The 22301-nt window shown below is 44.5% G+C and overlaps 1 protein-coding gene across 1 annotated transcript in view; it reads right to left on the bottom strand.

The window, feature by feature from the left end:
* Window positions 1-22301, bottom strand: part of LOC119179659 (uncharacterized) — an 85928-nt gene that overhangs the window by 5765 nt on the left and 57862 nt on the right. Inside the window, exons 7-8 of the mRNA XM_075870012.1 lie at window positions 22164-22265; window positions 13962-14142 (exon numbers count right to left, since the gene is read on the bottom strand). Of these exons, the coding sequence (XP_075726127.1) occupies window positions 13962-14142; window positions 22164-22265 (283 nt within the window). The remainder of the gene's footprint in view (window positions 1-13961; window positions 14143-22163; window positions 22266-22301) is intronic.

Genomic DNA, 22301 nt, shown 5'->3' with positions numbered 1-22301 from the left:
CCTTGCGAGCGCGTTGTTTGGCTAACTACTTGTTCTAGACTAAAATTTAGCATCAGATCAATCAGCGCTTCGGAAGCATGTGATGAATATTCCTTTGTGTTCCAATTAATGTCTGGTAAGTTAAAGTCCCCCATAATGATAATTCTTAGGCTTGGGGCGTGGTTCTGCAGAAACTCATGTATGTTCCTTACGCAATCTTCGTTCGAGTCAGGACTTCGGTAAACGCAGCCTGTAATTATGGCAGTGCTGTTGCAGATGATTCTGCAGAACACCGCCTCAGCTTCCCTCACATCTGGCAATTGTACGAATGGAAGGGATTTCTTTATCAACAGCGCCACACCACCACCACGTGACGGTCGATCTTTTCGAATGATGCAATAATTTGGAGGCACTATTTCGTGATCTGAGATAGCCGGGGAAAGCCACGTCTCAGTTAACGCTACTATATCAGGGTTATGTGCAAGGAGTAGGTTTTCAAACGCTTCAGTCTTATTTAAAATGCTGTTTGTTAGTGGAAATGCAGTTTGTTAGTGGAAGTAAAAATGTGTTTAAAATCATTATACCTATACTCAGATCAGCTGTGAAAACTGTAGGGAAATGTATTTACATTTTTTGAACGGTGTGAAGGTAAATGTTATGTTATTTTATTGTGGTCCCTATTTCATGCAAATTACACCTATTTACTTTGTAGTAGCATAGTATTGGTTGTGATTCTACCCACATGTGCAGAGCAACATCGCCGTTGAGACCAACAGCAAGAAATATATGCAGTTCATTAGTGTACAGCCTCAGCCCACCACTGAACTGAATTTTTTTTTCAAGCAGAAAAACAGACAGCTGTATGGGAACTCTTTTGATGTGCGAACTTTGAAGATTTTTGAGGAGTGTTTTAGGGAAGCGAAACGGGGTCTATAGTTGTCAATAACTGTTTGGAACGAGGAGCTTCGTAGCTTAGAATTGTAGGTCAAGATTGTATGTCTAGATGTATTGTCTAGGATTTCTCTCGGCTTGGCCGACGTTTCAGCCCAAGTGTCCTAACATGCTTTGTTAAAGGATTGTGGATGAGCCAAGCTATGTAAATAAACAGAGTAATATTGCAGACATGTAAAAAATTTTGTTGCACAGCCCTTTTTATTACCATGACATTGTCAAGGGCTTTATTCTTGTGTTTCTTCAAAAACTGCTTTTCACTGGGCAGCAGCAGAAACTATGCATCAAGCTTTTCCGAGATGGTTTGAGAAACAACGAGGTCAGACATAACAGAGCTACTGGATTTCTCTCGCAAGTTACTTTCTGCATATTCAAAATGAGTGTATTAGAATTGTTGTTTTATAGCTATTCCTTTTAATATTTACACTAAGTGTATGTATGTATGTATGTATGTATGTATGTATGTATGTATGTATGTATGTGTCTTTTAAATGAGAATCCTTTTATCAGTGATGAGTAAGTTTTGTAATAATTTGGCTGAATTTCTTTCTAGTTCTTTTTCTTCTGGGCTCATATACATTTCAAATATTTTACAGCATAAAAATAAATGCAACATCACACAGTGCATTTAAAGAAGTTGTTTCATTTGCCAACTCACAGTAATGAGCAAGAAATTGGGTGAAGTTTAGAGCATAGCTACACTACATCGCATATCTTGTACTCATTGCGCTGGTTGAAAATGTCGATTTCAACATATCAATTTTAATCACAATAAACCAACTATCGCCCGTGGTTTTATATGTGTGTAATATTTATGCATATTGTAATTCCAGTTGGCAATTAGTGTTAAGGTCACAAACCTAGTCAAGCTGAATACACGAATTTTGTCCATTCACCTTTCATTTGTACTGGAACTATTGTTAATAAAAATAAACTTCGGTTAAAAATATATTGCAGTAACCAAAAGCAGAGTATCTCTGTATGACAGAAATCGAATTGCCGTTGTTCTGTTCTGCTCTGGACAATCGGGGACCCTCTCAGAAGTATTTGATTAGCTGCAATAGTTCAATTTAATAATTTACAGCGACATTACACTGAAGCGCGCAGCATGACAGATAGCGGGAGAGAAGACACAAATTAATTCCTCTGTGTCTTCTCTAACTGTCCGTGCTCTTTTGTCTTGCTGCATGTAATGATGCCCATCAGATGAGCTAGAAAACGTGTCCCGACAAAGGCAGTGAACTTGGCCGCAAGCAATTAGCTCACTGCATGTCTAGATTTTCCTAAAAACATCGTGATGACTGATCGCTGTTCGAATATCTATACATGTGAAAAGTAATATGCCAGGTTTGATAATGGTATTTCAGCACTTAGCACTTTTGCGATAAGAGAGAATTGAGGGGAAAATTATAAACCCTGCATTATGTAGTTTTGGAAGCAGCACGACACAGCGCTTTTGGCTCAAAAGGGGAGTGAAAGAAGAGAGTGCGAAAGCCACCTTCTCAAGAAATTAGTACACGCCGCCCTGCATAATCTCCGGCTGGGCCACCTGTTGAACTAAATGTGCTCGGTGACACTGTGAATCGAACCCAGTACCTCCTAAATGGTAGCTGAGCGCTGTAACCACTCGTCCACTGCAGCAGCGCTTGCATTCACTTTATTTCTGATATATCGTGAATGCTACGAACGACGCCAAATGCAAAAAACGTCCGATGAAACTTGGTCAAAATAGAAAAGACAATTAAAATCCGTTCGCCCAAAGTAACTAGAAGACAGAAACCACCACTTGTGGCTGTATAAACGTGCACCAATCATCTTGTACATTACTGTCATGATGTTGGGATAACCGGCTTTAACGTACGCTACCTTCCCGTAGTTTGCCAAATATAAATAAAATATAAGAATACGTTGGTCTATGACAACGCTAATTAACTATTATGAATTCCCTGTCACTACTGTCACTTTCATTAGATGAATACTCAGTGTGTTTCCAATACAATATTTTAAGGAAGATTTGGCTCAGTAACTCACAGTTTTCATAATTAGCATTGATTCTCACATTTAAAGACAGTCACGCTTCATCTCGCTTTCTGTGTCGCTGTCGCTCCCATAAAACGCGTTTTCCACTTTTTTATGCTCTCCAAGCATCTGACGCTGCTTTGCGGAAATTTTCTCTGACGTCTGCTGGGCCAGAAAATTGTCTCTATTTGCTATAGATTTCAAGCTTTCGCCGAGATGAAACGAGAGTCTCTCTCTCTCTTTTTGTCCTTTTCGCACGTGTGATAACGTCTCTCGACTTCAAAACTCGTATACAAGTCCTTTGCTTTGTCTGCTAACTCAAACAGTGCTGGACAAAATATTTGCACCGTGTTTTGTGAAAAGCTTTAGCACCTAAATATCCCTCGACGAGTCTCCCTTATTTTACATAGACACATATCTAAGCGTAACCGCATGCAGGTTCTCGCATTCCAGCTTTATGATATTGCTGCGGGGCATTGAACCTGCGAGATTCCGCTCACAATTTCATTTGATTACTGCTGTTATATATTTCTGCACGATTAGTCCGCAGGCACGAAATTTGCTCCTGTGTCTTGTAATAAGAATTTTTCAAGCGAGGCAACCTTTTACGTCTAGGTACAAAACACCCTTACTTCCACCACTATACTGTCCTCGATTACACCAGATTAGTTCAGCAGCAGCGCAGCTTCAATAAAATGTAAGGTAACTGGTCGCGTTAAACAGGAGAATACATTTGAGGCACATTTTCAAAAATTTCAGGCATCGATTTAAGCGTAGTTTTATTGATGAGGTGCACCTGCAGTGTTGTTTTGTTGTACTTGGCGAGATAGTGCATGCATTATTGCTTAAGGCCATGGAGCAGTTTTTTTTTAGCTACATGCATTGATGAAAGGCGAGTGCTTGGCTTTGCACAGGACACCAAGGCGTCTATTACAATGTACTAGGAATCCCGTAAGCGCTGTAGCAGACGCTCGTAGAGCTGAAACTTAGATGCAGCAATTTATTGGCAATCATCGTACACTTTCGATGCTAGACGCTTTTCGTGCTAACTTGATATTATCGGCACGCACTTCTTTGTTTCCTTGTCATTTCATCGACTATCATGTGTGCTCCTCACCCTCTTAAGTGACGAATAAGATAAATTGATGCCCGCGCTATGGTAGTACCTCGAGATAAGAGAATTCTTGGCTCAAAAAACGCGTATCTAAGAGAAAGCCTTGCGATATCGGCCCCTGAAGTCTTTTTTGTGCTTGGTTTGATTAATGCACGGCCGTAATTTAGGAGACCTTCAAATTTTTGTATATGTAAAAACAAAAAAGCAAGAGGGGAGGAGTATGTGTTGGGACAACATCAACAGCAAGGTTTGGCTGAGTAACAAACCATCGGTGAGCTATTCACAAAACAAGGTGAATTTCTTTTTAAGGTACTCGCTATCACCTCCAAATGTTACCAAGCTTCTCATTAAACTCCACAACATCTTGATTTAAATTGCCCGTCTGAACTCACCTTTGCGGAACTACCTATGTATGTTCATCTCCGGTCACGTAACATGCGCTGCTTGTTGCTCCTGCGAAGCACTTGAGCATCGCATAGTGCACTGTCCCGCATTTGCTCCGCAGCAGGCTTTGCTGATTAACGAATATAAATTCCTTGGAATTCCGAGGACATCTAGGCTTTCTAAAGTCCTAGGGTTTCTTGCGTTGTGGCAAACAATAATAAATAATACGTCAAAGGCGCACCACCTCGCCCATCGCACACAAATAAAGTAAGCCATTTAGCTTATTTTAACACACCCTCCGAGCATACATCACATCGTCCATGGTGAAACGACCCGAACATTTTGGAGTCCATCAAGTCTGGGGCACACAAACGGCTCAATCTGTGGAGAGCATGGCTACAGCGCGGCCGTTTCAATGAAAGTTTCTTGCGTCGTGTCAAACACATGATTGCATGCCGAAGGGGTGTGCACTATAAACTCCCGGATTATTGTTAACCACCACTGCGGCCATTGTAAAAACGATCTGCACAGCCGACCGTTACAAACGGGAGCGAAAAATCCAAATTTTTTGGCGTACGGCTTCAAGCAGCTTCACAAAAGCACTCAGAAGGGTTCTGCTTGACATCTGGTACTCCAGTTGCGCGACTTTTGGTGGTTGTTGCCAAACTGCCGCCAAATTTGGCAGACATTTTTTCCCCTTATTGTGGCTTCTCCGTGAAGGTTTGGTGTCGTTCGTGGTGCATTTCACGAGTGCGTGTGCTACGTTGACCGTTTTAAATAACAGAATCAACGTAAAACGCACGTTGCAGAAGTTTGGGCGCGTTCTCTTGCTGTGTGCGCTACTGTGCAATTAAGAGAGCGTGTCTCAAAGTAAAGGAATCAACGGCGCGTCCTCCGCTGTACATTTCGCGAGTGCATGTGCAATCAACTTGTTCGCGATTGTGTGTGCGACATAATTAACGGAATGAACCGCGCGTTGCAGAAGTCAGGGTGAGTTGTCTTGCTGTGTGCGCAGCTGTACAATTAAGAGACCGCGTCTCAGTATTAGGGCTGATGGGGAAACTAAATAGAGTCACAGCAGGCGACCTTATTTAGTTTACCTGTCGTAGCGTAGCGTCTCCACGTGCCACGACGGATACGCAACGCTTCTCCTAGCTGTGTCAGGACAAGACATATTGTTCGGACTTGCGTACATATTATGAACAAACGTGTCATGGCTGGTTTATTGGGGTACGTCGAATATGATACAGCTATATACGCGTGGAAAGCTGCTTTATCGCCGAAGTTGAAGTGAATTAATCTCGACTCACGCCTTCCTGTAAATGGGACCCAGCCCGACGAGCCGCTGTCACCTGCAGGGCCCCACCCGAAATAAGTATAAACGACCCGAATTCCATTTATTGAATGTTTATAGTCTCTCAGCTCAAGAGCACAGTATAAAAATAAATAGGGTAAATAGAAATAAAGTGGTAAAAAATTTCTCACTGCCTGTTGATCACTCACAACAATAGTTCGACGTACGTGCCCCAATTATCCAGTGTTGGCACATTTATTCTTCAAAATATTACGTGCAGTCAATATATTGCAATATATTGAGAAAATTTATTTGCAAGGGCGGCTGCAGTGCTGGCCAGCCTGAGCCCGACCTCGAGCAGCAACTGACTTCATCCTCTTCATCGGTAACACACGCACATTGGCAATATGCATTGCGGCAGCCTACATGAAGCAGAACCCCCGTCAGTAAAGGCGCCATCTCGGAGAAACTAGACGTCATCGTCAATGGGCAAATGGTACTGCTTCAGGCGTGTGACGTGTACGATGTCGCTGGCCCGAGGTGTGAATGAAGACGACGAGGCAGCCGGAGCAATTTCATAAGTACTTTGTATGGCCCTGTGTACGGATAGAGCAGTTTGGCAAACAGACCAACGTCCCTGGTCTGCCCCATAGCAGAACCAACAAACCGGGAGAAAATTACACATCACTTTGTCGTTAATTATACCGATGCCACTGGTTTTCTTGAAAGGTAAGAAGGCAAGCATGAGCGGATTCGCGCATGGGCGGCCCGCCTGATGGCGTCGAGGGCATATTCTGTGGTCGGAGCTGTTGCAACGAAATGACTGTATCGAGGAGCAATGTGGATTCGCGGCCGAACAGCATAAAAAATGGGGCGTAACCAGCTGTGTCATCACACGATGAGTTTCATGCCAATGTCACGTATTATAGAGTAAGGTCCCAGCCAGAGTGGTCTGAGTACACGTAATTTGAAAGCATGTCGGTTAGGGCTCGGTTCACACACTTCGTGAGGCCATTTGTTTGTGGATGGTGCGACGTAGTGAGCTTGTGGCACGTTGCACATAAGCGTAGTATGTCCGCTATGACTCTGGATAGAAATGTGCGGCCTCGGTCCATGAGCAGCTGGTGTGGAGCTCCATGATGCAAAATCACGTCATGTAGAAGAAAATCAGTGACATGTGTGGTGCAACTTGTTGGAAGGGCGCGTGCGATTGCGTAGCGTGTCGTGTGGTCAGTGGGCACAAAAGGCCAGTAAATCCACCTATTGCCAACAAAAGAGAGAAGAAAAAGGCCCAGTAAGTCCATGCCGACGCGAAAGAAAGGTTGAGAAGGAATGTCGAGTGGTTGAAGGCACCCAGCTGGAAGCAGTCACGGTGTTTTACGGCGCTGACATTCCTCACACGCTGCGACGTATCTTCTGACGGAGCGTGCAAGACCTGGCCGATAAAAGCGATGGCGAATATGGTCGTATGTGCGAGACACGGCGAGGTGACCGGCACTAGGAAAGTCGTGAAAGTCGCGGAACTCAGCTGAGCAGAGGTGTTTGGGTATAGCAAGCAGCAGGGATGGGCCATCTGAATGGAAATTATGACGGTATAATGTACCATTCTGTGGTACGAACGCACGATGGGATCGGTTTGATGGAAAAGAGTCGAGGCGCTCGGAGATAGCCCGTAAGGCTTCATCACGGCGTTTCTAGTCGGCTATATGGGTCAGTAAGAAAATGAAGCACACGCAGACGTCGTTGTCAGGTACGCTGGCTGGTTCGCCAACTGGATAGGCGAAAAGGCAATCAGCGTCCTGATGCAGGCGTTCATTCCTATATGTCACAGCCAAAGCCTTTTCTTGAAGTCACAGAGCCCACTGACCAAGTCGACTTGTGGGATCTCTCAAGGATAAAAGCCAGCAGAGCGCGTGGTGATCCGTGACGACGGCAGTGTGTGCCATATAAATATGGACGGAAGTTTGAGACCGCCCAGACAATATCAAGGCATTGTTGCTCCATGATCGAATATTTGCGCTCTGCAGGCGTAAGGAGGCGGCTAGCATAGGTGATAACGCGGTCGTATCCATGTTGGCCTTGGGCGAGAATGACTCCGATACCGTGACCACTGGCATCCATTCGGACCTCAGTTTGGGCGAATGGGTCAAAGTTGGCCAGGATAGAGGGCCTCGCTCAAAATGTGATGAGGCGAGAGAATGCTGCAGCTTGAGTGGGCCCCCACGAAAATGGGGCGCCTTTCTACTGAAGATCGGTAAGTGTTGGGCGATTGCTGCAAAGTCCTTCACGAACCGCCTGAAGTAGGAACAGAGTCCCACAAATCCCTGGACATTTTTGGCGTATCGTGGTACTGGGAAACTCGTGATGGCACGAATTTTCTCATGGTACGAATGCACACCAGACGCATCAACAAGGCGGCCAAACACTGTAATCAGTCGGTGGCCGAAGTGACACTTCGAGGTGCTCAACTGGAGGTCAGCATTGCGGAAGACCTCGAGAATGACCGACAGACGTTTGGAAGTGGGTCTCAAATGTAGGCGTGAATACGAGAACGTCGTCTTGGTAACACAGTCGTGTTGAAAATTGGAACTGTGTAGCAGAGAGTCCCGCATACGTTCGAACGTGGCTGGCGCATTGCATAGACCGAAGGGCATAACCTTGAATTGGCACAGGCCATCGGGAGTGACGAAGGCGGTCTTTTCTTGGTCTTTCTCTTCCACGGAAGTCTGTCAATAGGCAAAGCGCAAGTCGATGGATGAAAAGTAGCTTGCGCCATGGACACAACCGAGAGCGTCATCAATGGGGGGCAAAGAATACGCAACGTTTTTCGTAATTCGATTTAGATGCCGGTAATTGATGAAGAAACGCCATCTGTTGACATTATTTTTCACCAGGATGACGGGTGACGCCCATGGGCTTGATGAAGGCTCAATAATGCCTTTAGTTAAAATCTTATTCACTTTGCCTCGAATAATCTGGCGTTCCGATGCGGACACTCGATACGGTCAACGGTGAATGGGAGCAGGATCACCTGGAAGCAGTTTATGGATGGAAGCAGTTGATGCGGTACTGGACAAGAGAAGTTTGGCCGAGTGGTCAATCGTCAAGATCGAAGATGTCACGGTAGGAAGCTAAAAGGCGGATGAGGCTGATTGCGCTCGGTGGAGGTCAAAAGTGATCATGGGACTTATTGGCATACCGAGGCGTGTGGCGTCAGGTGGGGGACAAGGAAGATTAGGGCATTCGTCGGCTGCGAACGTTGTGACGTGGTCATCGGTTAAGGGCCTCAACGTGGCAATTAAGATGCCTTCAAGGAGGACTTGCTTCGTGAAGCCAAAATTTATGACGTTAGATCTATCCGGTTGGCGGCTATGGTTGCGACGCAGTGAGAGATGGTGAGGCCACAGTCAGTAGTACATCAGGAATCGGCATGACGATCCCCATCACAAACGCGTGGGGTCGTGGTGAATTCGGCGAATGTGAGGACTTTAGGCGGTAAGCGAAGGAAACCTGTTGCACAGAGGTTATGTTGAATTTAGGTTGAATAGCCAGCTGAACAAGAAGGTGTAAGCAAAGAGTACCAGCGGAACAGTCTATTCGAGCAGAACGGGTCGACAGGAAGTACATCCGTATGATGAGGTCATAAGGAAAGTTATGGAGCACCGTGAATAGGACAGTAACGTAGCGCTTGGTGATGCTTATGCGAGCCATGCACATTCCGAAGACAGGGACAGTTCTGCCATCAGCGACACGTACAGCTTCTGTAGCAGGCGGCGTCAGTACTTTTCCTAAGTGGCGACAAAGATGAACACTGATTATGGACACGTGAGCGCCAGTATCGACTAGTGCCGTCAGAGAAACACCGTCCATGTGCACATCAATATGATACTTGTTCGTCGGAAGGGTCATTGGAGGATTAGGGTCAGACAGAGGTGATGCAACACCACCTCCAGGAGCTGCAGGCCTAGTTTGCCGTCGGGTACGATGGAAAGTTTGGTGGCGAGGGATGGTGGCGTTGCTGGGGTGACGGGTTACGACGGAGAATGAGAAGGAAGGTGGCTGTCAAGTGTGTAAAAGCAGGATTCGTATGGATACGTGAAAACCGTCAAAGATCTTCTTACAGGCGATAAGGAGCGAAAGACAGGTTATTATGTGGCGGCGTCAAGGAGGAACGGCAGTAGTGGGAGACATCTCCAACCTTGTGGCACCGGAAGCAGATCATTTTGTCGTCGGTAGTCCACCATTCCTTGGGGTTGCGAGATTTTGGAGGAACGAATCGGTCACGTCGAGATGCATTGATGGGCAACAGTCTAGGAGGAGCGAGAGACGGGACAAGTGACAGGGAACCAGAGGTTGGTGAATTTTGTACGACCGACTGAATAACAGAGACCATGGGGGTTGTTAGTACCGCAGCATGTTCGAAAGGAGAGGGCTGAAGTGGCTCTGGAATCGCTACTTCAAGTTGCCGTTGAACGATACGTGTCACAGTCTGCTCAAAAGATGGTGTGGCGGCGGAATCGGAGAAGGTGATTGTAGCCACCATGTTTAGCAAACAAGAAAAAGGAGGGCGCAACCGACGACATATTGGTGTTTCGAAATGGTGGCAAACCTGAATGATGCGGTCGATAGTCGAGACGTTTGTCTAGACCAGCAAATTGAAAGCGTCGTCCGCGATTCCCTTTAAAACGTGACCAACCTTGTCCGCTTCAGACATCGCCTTGTCCACTTTCCGGAAGGGAGCGAGAACTTCTTGTATGTTGGACATATACGATTCAGTTGGCAACTGAACACGGGTAAGCAGCTACTGCCGTGCAGCTGCGTAGTGACCGGTGTGGTTTCTGAAGCTGTCACGTTTTTTTTTTCTTGAATCGTCCCAGCTAGTGAGTTCGGACTCAATTGTTCTGTTCCAGACACGCGGGGTCCCATCCAAGGAGAAGAGAACATTAGCGGGCATCCTGGTTGGGTCCCAGCGGTGAGTTTGACTGACTTGTTCATACAGGCGAAGCCAGTAGTTGACATCAAAGCCAGGCCGGCGCTAAGAATATCCCGGAAGCACGGGGTGTGGGGACCGCGACAAATATTGTCGGAAAAGTCGCAGACGGTGAAGGCGACGGGTTGCCACTGGAAGCCATGGCGGGAAGTTAGAAGATGCGGTCACTGCGGAGTTACGTGGTGAGGACAAGGAATGTCCCATCTCCACAAAGTGTGTTATCTGAGTAACGAGTGAATTTATTGCAAATATATCTAGGAAATATGTTTGCAAGAGCGGTTGCAGCGCTGGCCAGTCTGGCTCCAAGCGCGAGCAGCAAGCGACCTTCATCCTCTTCGTCAGGCACACATGCACTTTGACAATATCAATTCCGACAGCCTACATGTAGCAACAATATGTACAAGAGTCTGAACAATATGTCTTGTTCTGACACAGCTAGGGGAAGCGTAGCGTACTCGTTGTGGTGCGTGGTCGTGCGGCAGCTGGGAAAAAAAGAGGGGGGGGGGCGCCTGTTGCAACTCTACTCATTTCCCCGTCGTCCCTAATATTGAGACGCAATCTCTCAATTGCACAACTGCGCACACAGCAAGAGAACGAGCCCGGACTTCTGCAACGTGCGGTTCATTCCGTTAATTACGTCGCGCTCACACTCACGAACAGGTTGATTGCTTATGCACTCGCGAAATGTACAGCGGAGGACGCGTCGTTGATTCCTGTACTCTGAGACACGATCTCTTAATTGCACAGTAGCGCGCACAGCAGAAAAACGCGTCCAGATTTTTGCAACGCGCGTTTTACATTCATTCTGTTAATTAACACAGCTAACGTAGCTCACGCACTCGCGAAATGCACCACGGATGACACCAAACCCTCACGGAGAAGCCACAACTACAAGGACAGTTTTCTCCACCGAATTTGGTGGGAGTCTGGCAACAACCACCCCAAAATCTGGCAACTGGGGAATGGGACGCCAAACAGAACCTTGCGAACCACTCTAAGGGCGCCGACGTCTTGCTTGAAAGGAAACAAAAATAAACAAGACAAAATGCGTTCAGGTCATGTGACCGGTTTCAGCCAATAGTTGTGCCGCATTTTCCTCATAGATGCCTGGGCAACACCTTCTCTATTTTATCAATACAAGCCAGATGGGCCCGATTTAGGTGATCACCATCCTCTCCACTAGCTCTTCCTGCTCCCGTTCATCGCCTAGCCTTCGCGTGTGCTTTGCAGTCATGGCGAAAAGAGCCTAGGGATCATGGCGTGCTAGGGAGCCTTCATCTGCGAGCATGAAATTGTGTAGGCCCATGTGCTCAGATTTGGGTGCACGTTAAAGAACCACAGGTAGTCAAAATTTCCGGAGCCCTCCACTACAGCATTTCTCATAATCACATGGTGGTTTGAGGACGTTAAATCCCACATATCAATCAATCAGTCAATAAGTTGTACCTATCATAGAGTTTCTATAATATAAAGTGGAGGAAACTCTGGCACTAGTGTCTATGGGAGCTGCTACGCACGGCACTTTGGCGAGCATGGTAATGATGAGTAGTACATGTATTTGTCTGATCTTCGTACTTCTGCCTGCTTCTGGCTTCGTGTATATTCCTGTGGCTTGGAGATGCTTTCTCACGAAACAAACATCAGCCAATTTTGAGCGGTTGCGCTTCACAACCTCATTCTTTTAAGCTTACTTTAGACCCTTTTTGAAAAAGGGTGCCCCTAGCGCCACGCACGCGAACAACAGACTGCCGCCATTGTGAGGGCACCGCAGCAGATGACGCAGGCTGTGTGTCTCAGCGACGCTGATGCGCCTTTCTTGCAGCGCACACAGACACCCCTTGTGTTACTGCAGGACGTGGTTTGCGTCAGGAGGGCACGCCGATGAGAATCTCTTGCAGGCTGGATGCACGAATTGCCAGTCATAACAAGCCAAACTGCTCGTACAACTCACTGAAGGGTACAAAGTATTCGTCATTGTGCAGTGGAAGCAGCTCAGAAATCTTATCGGAGAGCACTAGGAGCTCGTTCAAGCTAGAAAACGGTGCGATTGCAGCTGATGATACGGAGAACTAGCCGTCAACGCAAACATCACAGCACTCACGCATTTGACGGCTCGCTTTCCTTGCCCTCATGATGGCGCTAGCTATCCCACGCTCCTTTGCGAAGCGAAACTGACAAAACGCTCACCGTCAGGTGGCGTATTTATGAAAAGGGTCTTTGTTAAATCGGGTCACAAAGTTCAAAATGTTTGGTTCCTTCCTTCAAAACAAAACCGTAACCAGCGACAAGCGAAGCCGCAAGTACGATTCGCTGCACGCAAGTACGAAGACTAGGCAAATCCGTGCACTACCCATCATTCCCATGATTGCTGAACGATCACAGCGCCCAAGTCCCCTCTAGTTAATTTGGGGAAACTCGATAGTACCAGTATGCACGGGGCATATAGTTTCCTTATATACACAAGAGGGAACTCTGGCGCTAGTGTCTACGGGAGCTGCAACTAGGGCGTCTTCATGTGCGCGCGTCTCTATGTTTTAAGGTGTTGACAACTCCGATCATGGTTGCTTACAACTGGCTAAAACGGCCCCCATACTTGACGGGTCGCCATGTTGGTTCTGAGTTGTCGCTCATTTACATTGACGGCAGCGTGGGTTTCAACGAGAAGAGGTTTTTTTTTTGTATAGCAAGTGCTGAAGGCTGAAGGGTTGTTTTCTGAAGTTAGCCGTCGTTTGGTAGAACAGGAAATACATGTTCGTGACTCGAGTTTGTATAAAATACTGTTAAAACAGTTCTTTTCTCCCACTTGGTAGACCCACCACATAAGCGGAGTGAGGTTATTTAGGGAGCCGATATTTGCGAGGGGGAGAACCTCGAAGTCTCTATGAATGGACTTCAATGTCTGCGCGTCATTCATGAAGCATATTCACCTTAGCACTGCAAATACCTCAAAGGTCTCTTAATGCAAGGCTCGAAACCGTGCTGCAGTTTACATGACGGAACTCGTAACGACAGAGAAGGCAGAACAAACATCCGGGTAGCTCGCAATGTTCAATGTAAACCGAATAGCTCAGTTAGCCTCTTTCTTATACCCTAAACATTGCATTTCTCCGTAATATAATTTCCTACAGCAAGTGTAGTTCCTGCGAACGAATCTGTACAATGACTGCTTAAAAACCTTACAAGATGTAAGAATTGCCCGAAAAAGTAGGCATTCAATCACATTACACCACCCTCCCCCTGTGCCCACAAGCCTGTATATTAGGCTAGAAGAAAAGCAAGGGGGAGCAACGAGGAACAAATCAAGTTTTTCCAGGTCAGATTTTATTGCAAACAGCATCGAAACGGCATCTGGCCTTGTGTCTTCAAACCATCTTGCCTCCTTTGCTGGAAACTTGTGTCCTCGCAGTGGGCCTAGAGTAAAGCAATAGGACAAAAAAAACTTACACAGCTCCGGCCACATATACGGAGTCCTTACACAATTTCTATACAAGCACTAAATAAAAGCGGAGTTTACGATATCACATCATCTGTGTGTCTAGTTATGAAACAAAAGGACGACACACATAACGACGCACCACATAGGGCTGACAACCGACTTGCTTAGTGCACATATACTGCTCCGTTTAGGACCTTAGGACCGACAGATAGACAGAAGGACGGATGGACACAAACAGTAAATCTGTCGCACTCTATGTTATCAAAGAGAAGTCCTGTTTGCAATTATTGAGCGAGTTTCGGTGTGGTTGCGCGTGTCATTGAAGCGAAGAACAAATACCCCATGGCAAGCCACACAAAAAGTTGCGCTGCAAACTGTGCAAGACAAGCGCCTACAGGGAACGCGTTCATGGGGTTGTCTGTCTACCTCTCCAAATGTCCTTCCTCAGCAACCGAGGTAAAATTGCAGGAATGCGAACATCTGCCAGAAAAGGAAGAAGCGAACGGGGGCGTCTGTAGGTGGTTTACGTGCCAGCCGTTTTCCGCGACGAATGCAGTGATGGCTTCGGAAACCGACAAAGTGCAGATAGTGAACGCATGCAGGACCACACATTTGACTAGTGATATCATTCGATTGAGGAACTGCGCTTCGACTACAAGGATAAACAAGCATACTCAACCATCTTCCGCTCGCACAGCGTAGCCGAACGAAGCATAATTCATTATTATACTGTGCACGTTGTCGTGCTTACTTTGCTCAAATTTCTTTTCGTTGCATGGCTAAGTCAGTCATTTCACGAAATGTGCGGTGATATACTCAACGCACTCGCAATACAACGGGTACTTACCTCACAAACACGGCGAGAAGCAGTCGCCTCCAAGCAGTCTCACTTCATTTGTGTAGCCCAGCGTTTCCGTTGGCTAGAGCAAGTCGGGAAGCGGGAAGGTCTCCAGATAATTTTGCATTGTGGCACGCAGCACCCTGGCATTTACACTTCAAAGTTCTTGTATATAGGTGCGCTTAGCGCGAGGATGGTGTCGTAGCGGAAGCTACCTTTATGGGTTAATCAAACGCAGCTCATACCGCAGCTTGCACACCCGTGCCAACATGCAGCTGGTGCAGTGCGACGGAGCAGGAACGCCTGGCCACAAGAACCAACATGGCGCCTGTTGCCACGGAAACCGGGACTGGCAACATTGTGTTTTAGTGGATGGCGGCAATTGGTGGGTCAAAGGCTGACACCACCCTAAAACACGGAGACGCGCGCACATGAAGGCTCCCTAGCTGCAACGCACGGCGCTTCAGCGAGCATGGGAATGATGGATAGTATACACATCTGTCTAATTTTAGTACTTCTGGTCTGCGTCCGGCTCCGTGTCTGTTCATGTGGCTTGAAGCTGTTTTCTAACGATTAAAAAAATCAGCAAATGTTCAGCGGTTGTGCTTCAATGCGTTATTTTTTAAAGCTTACCTTTTCAAATCAGGTCACGAAGTTCAAAAGGGTTCATCCTTTTTTTAAAAAAACGAAACCGTAACCAGCAATAAATGAAGCCGCAAGTACAATTCGCCGCCCGCAAGTACGAAGACTAAGCGAATGTGTGCGCTACCCATCACTCCCATGGTCGCTGAACTATCGTAGTGCCAGAGTCTCCTCTAGTTAATTTTAGAAAACTCTATGGCACGGAGCAGTGTTTTCAAACCCTCTTGATTTTCATGCTTGGCTGTTCGGCTTGGCGTCCACAAGATGTGACATTTGCTGTTGGCGAGTCTTCGTTCCGCTTGCAGCGACATGGCGCAACGTGCGCTGCCGATGGAAACTTGGAACCTTAAGCTACTGAAGACAACGTTGACGAATGCGTCTGCTTCAAAAAAAAAAAAAAAGCGAATGGGTGTTGTGTGGCACTGATTCGACATGCCATTTCGGCGCACCTAAATGGCGTTGCGGTTCTTGACGTCAAAATTGAATGTCAGTAATAAATGAGAGTTTACAAATTGTTATTGAAGCAATAACTTGTTTTGAAGTAGTTTTTGCACAGGTTGCAATACATGCCATGAGCATCTGTAACCTCGTAAAGAGTTGGTACCAGAACCTTAAGGGGACCAAGTCACCTTAATTTTAATCCTCCTGTGCAGTCTTGCGAACCAGAAATCTTTCTGGTTAACTTTCTGCCTTCTTTTTTTCTGTTTACGTCCTCCTTCATCTATTTTATTTTCAAACCTTTTTTTGCAAACTACTTCCACAACGAGCGTTCTATCTATCTATCTATCTATCTATCTATCTATCTATCTATCTATCTATCTATCTATCTATCTATCTATCTATCTATCTATCTATCTATCTATCTATCTATCGGCCTTTGGTTTCGAAGGCGTTCGTGCTAATTTACGATTGCTCACTTGTAGATACCAGAATTACTTGTAATTCATTCCGCAACCATACATCAAATCATATGTGACTGTCATGATTTTATAGTTTATACACACATTTGAAGATTTTATGTAACGGGTAATATAGGCTTCTATAGAGCCCTACATGCACCCGGTCATCGTAATCATTGTTCATTACTTACATCGCATCGGCGATCTTTGGCCACCCATAACTCTTGAGTCACAAAGCTCCACTAATAATAATCATCATCATATTTATGCTTGTGGCTTGTCGTACAATCGCCGTAGCCAGTCGCTCATCAGGATGACGATGACGATGAAGAAGTGCGTTCCAGTGACACATTCTCTTTTTGCCACCAAGGCACAACACATGCAAGGTATAGAGTTTCCTAAAATCAACTAGAGGTGACTCTGGCGCTGCAATCGTTCAGCGACCATAGGAATGATCGGTAGTGCAAACATTTGCCTCGTCTTCGTACTTGCGGCTTATTTTATTGCAGTTTCGGTTTTGTTTTGAAAGAAAGATTCAACGCTTTTGAAATGTGTGACCCCATTTGGAAAGGTAAGTGTAAAATAATAAGATGGTGAAGCGCAACCACTGAACGTTTGCTAATATTTGCTTCGTAAGAAAACAGCTTCAAGCCACACGAACACACACGGAGCCAAAAGCAGTCCAGAAGTACGAATATTAGACAAATATTTGTACTACCCATCATCCTCATGCTCGCTGAAGTGCCGTGCGTTGCAGCTCCCATAGACACTAGCACCGGAGTTTCCTCTAGTGTATGTTAGGTACCCATTAATAGCCATCACCATGACGATCGCACTTATGAAGGTGAAGATAATGAGGATGATGATCAAGAACAATGGCTCACTTGTGCAGTATATGACGTTTTGGTATGCATGTGTATGTGGATGAATATGTTTATTCCGTTTTCTCGAACCTTGAAAATACATCATCTCGTGATGGTGATTGTAGGCAGATTAGACCAAATAAATATGCGCTAGATATTCGTGTCCCTTATATCATTCATATATTTCAATCTCTGTTTTTCAAGTGCAATGTTTCCCGAAAGATTGCAGACAGCAAAAGTCAGTGTTTTGTTTAAAAAAGACAACAAAAATGATATTCAAAACTACAGACCCATATCTATTCTTCCGGTGTTCTTGAAAGGTTTAGAAAAGCGTATGCACCGTCAACTGTACCAATTCTTAGAAAAACACAACGTGATTTCCCCAACCCAGTTTCGTTTCAGGAAACATCAATCTACAGCAATGATATTTATAGAACAAAAAGAGTACATATTGTCACGGGGTCTGAATTTCAAATCTGAATTTCAAAAAAAAACGCGCTGTTCTCGGTATGTTTGTTGATTTTAGTAAAGCCTTCGACAACATTCAGCATTTTCCGTTGTTTGAAAAGTCGCAGTGCTATGAATTTCGTGGTTATGCACTAGACCTAATAAAAAGTTACCTTTAATATCGCAAACAGGTGGTTGAAATAGATAGAAAATTCTCAGAGCTGAAGCCTATTACTAAGGGTGTACCTCAGGGAAGCATCCTTGGACCCCTTCTTTCTATAGCTTATATAAGTGATTTACTCGTATTTATTCAGTTGCTAAATGTCTCATATGCCGATGATGTCAGCATGTTTGTTTCAGCTGCAAATAGTATCACGCTTAAGAAAAAAAGAACCATTTTCTTGTGAAAATAAAACCTTGGTCATGCTGTAATAACTTAAACATAAACACTAGTAAAACAAAGGCGGTACTATTCCGACCTAAAAATGAGCCCGTTAATGAAAACATACATCTCAAGTATGGCGATACTTATATTGAGCTTGTAAATAGTATAAAAATTCTTGGAGTTACATTTTCGAGCAATCTGCTTTGCAGTGAAGACATTGACAGTGCGCTGAGTCACTTATCTCGCGTAGTGGGCATGGTGTACAGTGGCAAAACTTTTCTACCATACAAGGTAAAACTCTTACTTTATAAATCAATTTTCTATTCACATCTTACCTATTGTTTCTTGGTATAGGGAACTACAACTTACACGAACTTGCAAAAACTGTACCTGATGCAAAAGAAGTACTTCCACGTGCTATTGAAGATTGGAATATGCTGCCAGAGTCTATAATTGGTTGTTCCTCGCTTACATCATTTGAACAGAATCTAAAACGTTTATTTTCCGAATAACAGTGACATATGTTTTTTTTTTTGCTTGTGTGTGTACTTTTTGTTGGTTATATGATTCTGCAGTAGTTGTCTTTCAAATCTTCAGCGCGGTGCAAAAGTGCCGCCTCAAATGCGTCATGTGCTGTTCTGCGCGTATGTATTGCATCGCATGTGTGTTCCATTTATGTATGTTATGTATAACTTCGAGTTGCTGGTCACAATAATACCGAGAAATTATCTCGAGACCTGTACGGTACTTCTTTTTTGCAAATAATTGTTTGTACTTCCACCCTGTAACGGCCCACTTCTGGGCTAACAGTATAAATAAATGAAATGAAATGAAGTACATTAGAATCATTTTTAACTTGCCGTTTGATGCTTACACAAGCGAATTGTTTCAACAGGCTGGAATACTACCCGTACATCGTCTCTACAATTTTAAGTTAGCATTGGCAATCAGGCGCGAATTGAAAGAAAGTCGACATTTTTTGCATGACCTCTCAAAACTGCAGCCAAATATTACATTGTTTAAAACACGAAATACAGAAACAAGGACAATAAAAACTTCGAGAACAAACTACTCCACAGATAAGTTATCCTACATAGTTCCTATGTTACCTAATATATATGTGAAAGCTGGCTTAGATTTTTACACTGTACACAGATTCAGTCGCGCGATATACACAAGTTTAATTTTTAAGATTTCTTTGCAGTTGCTATAATATCATGGTTGCTGTTTTTATTTTTGAAATTTGGACTTGATTTTTATATCATTATTTATTTTTATTTATTTATCTATTTTTGGTGTTGTTGTTATTCTTGTTGACTTCACATTGCTGATTGCCACTGCTGTCGTGCTAAATGGTAGCTGTGGGCCTTTGTCAAGCTGCCTCTTTTGGAGAGAAGCTTTTACCTGCAGCTTTCCTTTATCAAAGTATTGATGAAAAATAAACATCACCATAATTATTATTATTATTATTATTATATTATTAATATTATTATTATTATAATTTCGTTTGACTGGAAAGAACTAGCAACATCAGTGGAACGTGCACATACCTAGTCTTGGCCAAATTAAGCTACATGTGATACCTTTATCGGTACTAATGAAAGCAAGACAAGGATTACAACCCATCACGACATAAGACTTACGGGAACACAAAACGATCCCACTGCTACGCCGTCGCATCTGCATTCACACCGTTAATATGCCGTGTTTTTAATGCATATATTTTACTGCTATTTATACAAGACATTCGGCCTGTGATTGCGCCAGCTAAAGTCGAAGCCAGTGCACTTTCTTTGAGGGAGGATGCCGTACATTCATGCTGAATTTGTATTTATATTGCTGCCACAGCGGTCAGTTTCTCCTTTTCCGGTCAGCTTCTGTCATATTTTGTGCAGCTTTCGGTTTCGCTTTACTCATTCCATAAATCCACTCACAACATCAGCAACAACCTATTGCTGCTTATAACCTTGATGCTTTTTGTGCCATACGCAAAATCACACTAATGAACTGCGTGCTGAACCTCTGCATGTTCAGATTTATTCTACACCAATGTGTACTACATGAGAACTAGATATATGGGGTGTCCTGAAGTAGCCACCAATTTATGCGGCACATGTCACCAAAGTATGAAGGAATGAAACAAGTTTATTATGTCCAAATTACACGCAAGTAAACTCTACGTTGAAAGTTATAGACGCTGCAGTTACGACATGTTTGAATGCATGGTTATGTTACTGATGCTACTTGATCGTTTAGTCACCTGCATGATGACTCACAGAAATGGACGAGTAAAACAGCAAAGAGCTTTCGTGGGAGTTGTTTTCAATCGATTGAATGCACAACTTCATATGGTAGCCTTCAAGCTGCCAAAAAATTGTGCTGTGAAGATAATTTCAATATGTTTTGTATTTCTAAAGCAATTGCAGCAAATTTTCAAAAGCGCCAAGAAAAAACCTAAAAACATCTTAGCAGGTTCTTTTGAAGAAGTTTTGCACGTGTAATTTTGTGACAGAAGTACAGAAACCGGATGGTCGAAGAGCCATTTACGGCTACAAATTGGCTTTACCAAAGACACCTTTTACATTTTTCAGCGAGCTGTTAAAGACGTTTTTTGATGTGAAATAGTTTTTTTTACGTCCTTCATGAGGAGACACGTTGTTAACGAAACGCCCCGAAAGGAAATACTTGTCTTCCACTTGGATAAATGACGGACTAGTTGTTAGCAAATAAAACAGGTATAGGATAAAAGTGATATATTCACTTTAAATGCATTCAAAATTGTTTGAAAATGCGTTTGTTACACGTGGCAGTGAGAAAGACACTTCGAGCAGTGGTTGAGCTGCTGCATCTCTTCTTGCTGTTTCTGTGTGACGCCTGATGCAGCCCTTGTTCTCTATTTTCTACAGTTTTTCGTTCGCAACACCACTGCTTTGCTTTCTATTTATCATAATCCACACACGAACCACGTTCTCCCCATAACTCTTCCATGTCTTGCGAACACGCTTCTTTCATTGTATTATAACAGCGTGTTGTGCCGATGGTCTTGGCATCAGCGCCCCACAATATGCACTTCCTGTCTGAAAAAAAAAACGAGGTAATTTTTGTTTTAGCATTACGTAGTTTAGCAAAAAAAAATAGTGCCGTCACGCTACGAATGATAATTCAGGAAGTACAGCGAAACCTCGATTATGCGGTCAGCGCTTATACGAATTCCGTTGTGATGGAAGTTTTTCTTTGCTCCTGGCCGAGTCTCCTTGGCCGGCTACGCAATAAAAGACGGTTGCTGGTAACCGTTGTCACCCCACGGTATCAATTACAAAAGTACGTACGCTGCAGCTTTCGTATGGAGGGGAGCTGCCCGCGTTGGCACTGGAGACGGTGGAAGCACACAAGCGCGCAAACCCAAGCACGGGCTCGCACCGCGGCGACGTTTCGTCACAATATACGTACATTCAGTGTCGCGTTGAGGTTTTCGAGGTGGTGCGCGTTAATTTTGGAGGCCTTAGTGCACGTTCGTGTGCCTTTATGTTAAGATGATAGATATCATTGATGTCGGGCTGTTTTTCTATTACTTTGACGCATGCTGCTGTAGTTGTGCTGCACACACAGGTTGTGGCCACGACGATGCATTATGCTGTGTCCTCGCGCATCATGTACGCTTTGAACTGTGGACGGCGACCACAAGATGAAGCGCTTTGCAATGTTGAAGGAGCTGGGCCTTACATAGTCAACATGTATAATTGTTGGGTTGTTACGATTTTAAAGCACCCGGAAACTCAAGTTAGAAGATTTCCTTTTGTATTGGTCAATCCGCTGCGAAGCAGTTTTACTTCACTTTTGTGCTATCTGTTTTCCGTTGTGGTGAACACGCAGACAAAATATTGTACTTTTTCATACCTATACATTTAAGGTACCTACTCACCATAGCCTCCTTTGCCATAGTTCACAAGTAAACAATCGTCTGTGACGTCCATAATATAGAATTTGTCGCGCAAGTCCGGCTCAGGTCGTGCCGTTGATTGTTCTGAAATAATTTGCAGCAATCGTTTCTTAAGAGTGT

The sequence above is a fragment of the Rhipicephalus microplus genome, chromosome 7, assembly GCF_043290135.1.
Source record: "Rhipicephalus microplus isolate Deutch F79 chromosome 7, USDA_Rmic, whole genome shotgun sequence".
NCBI lineage: Eukaryota > Metazoa > Arthropoda > Arachnida > Ixodida > Ixodidae > Rhipicephalus > Rhipicephalus microplus.
Note: the sequence above shows the minus strand (reverse complement) of the source record. Positions and strands in the feature narration are given on the sequence as shown.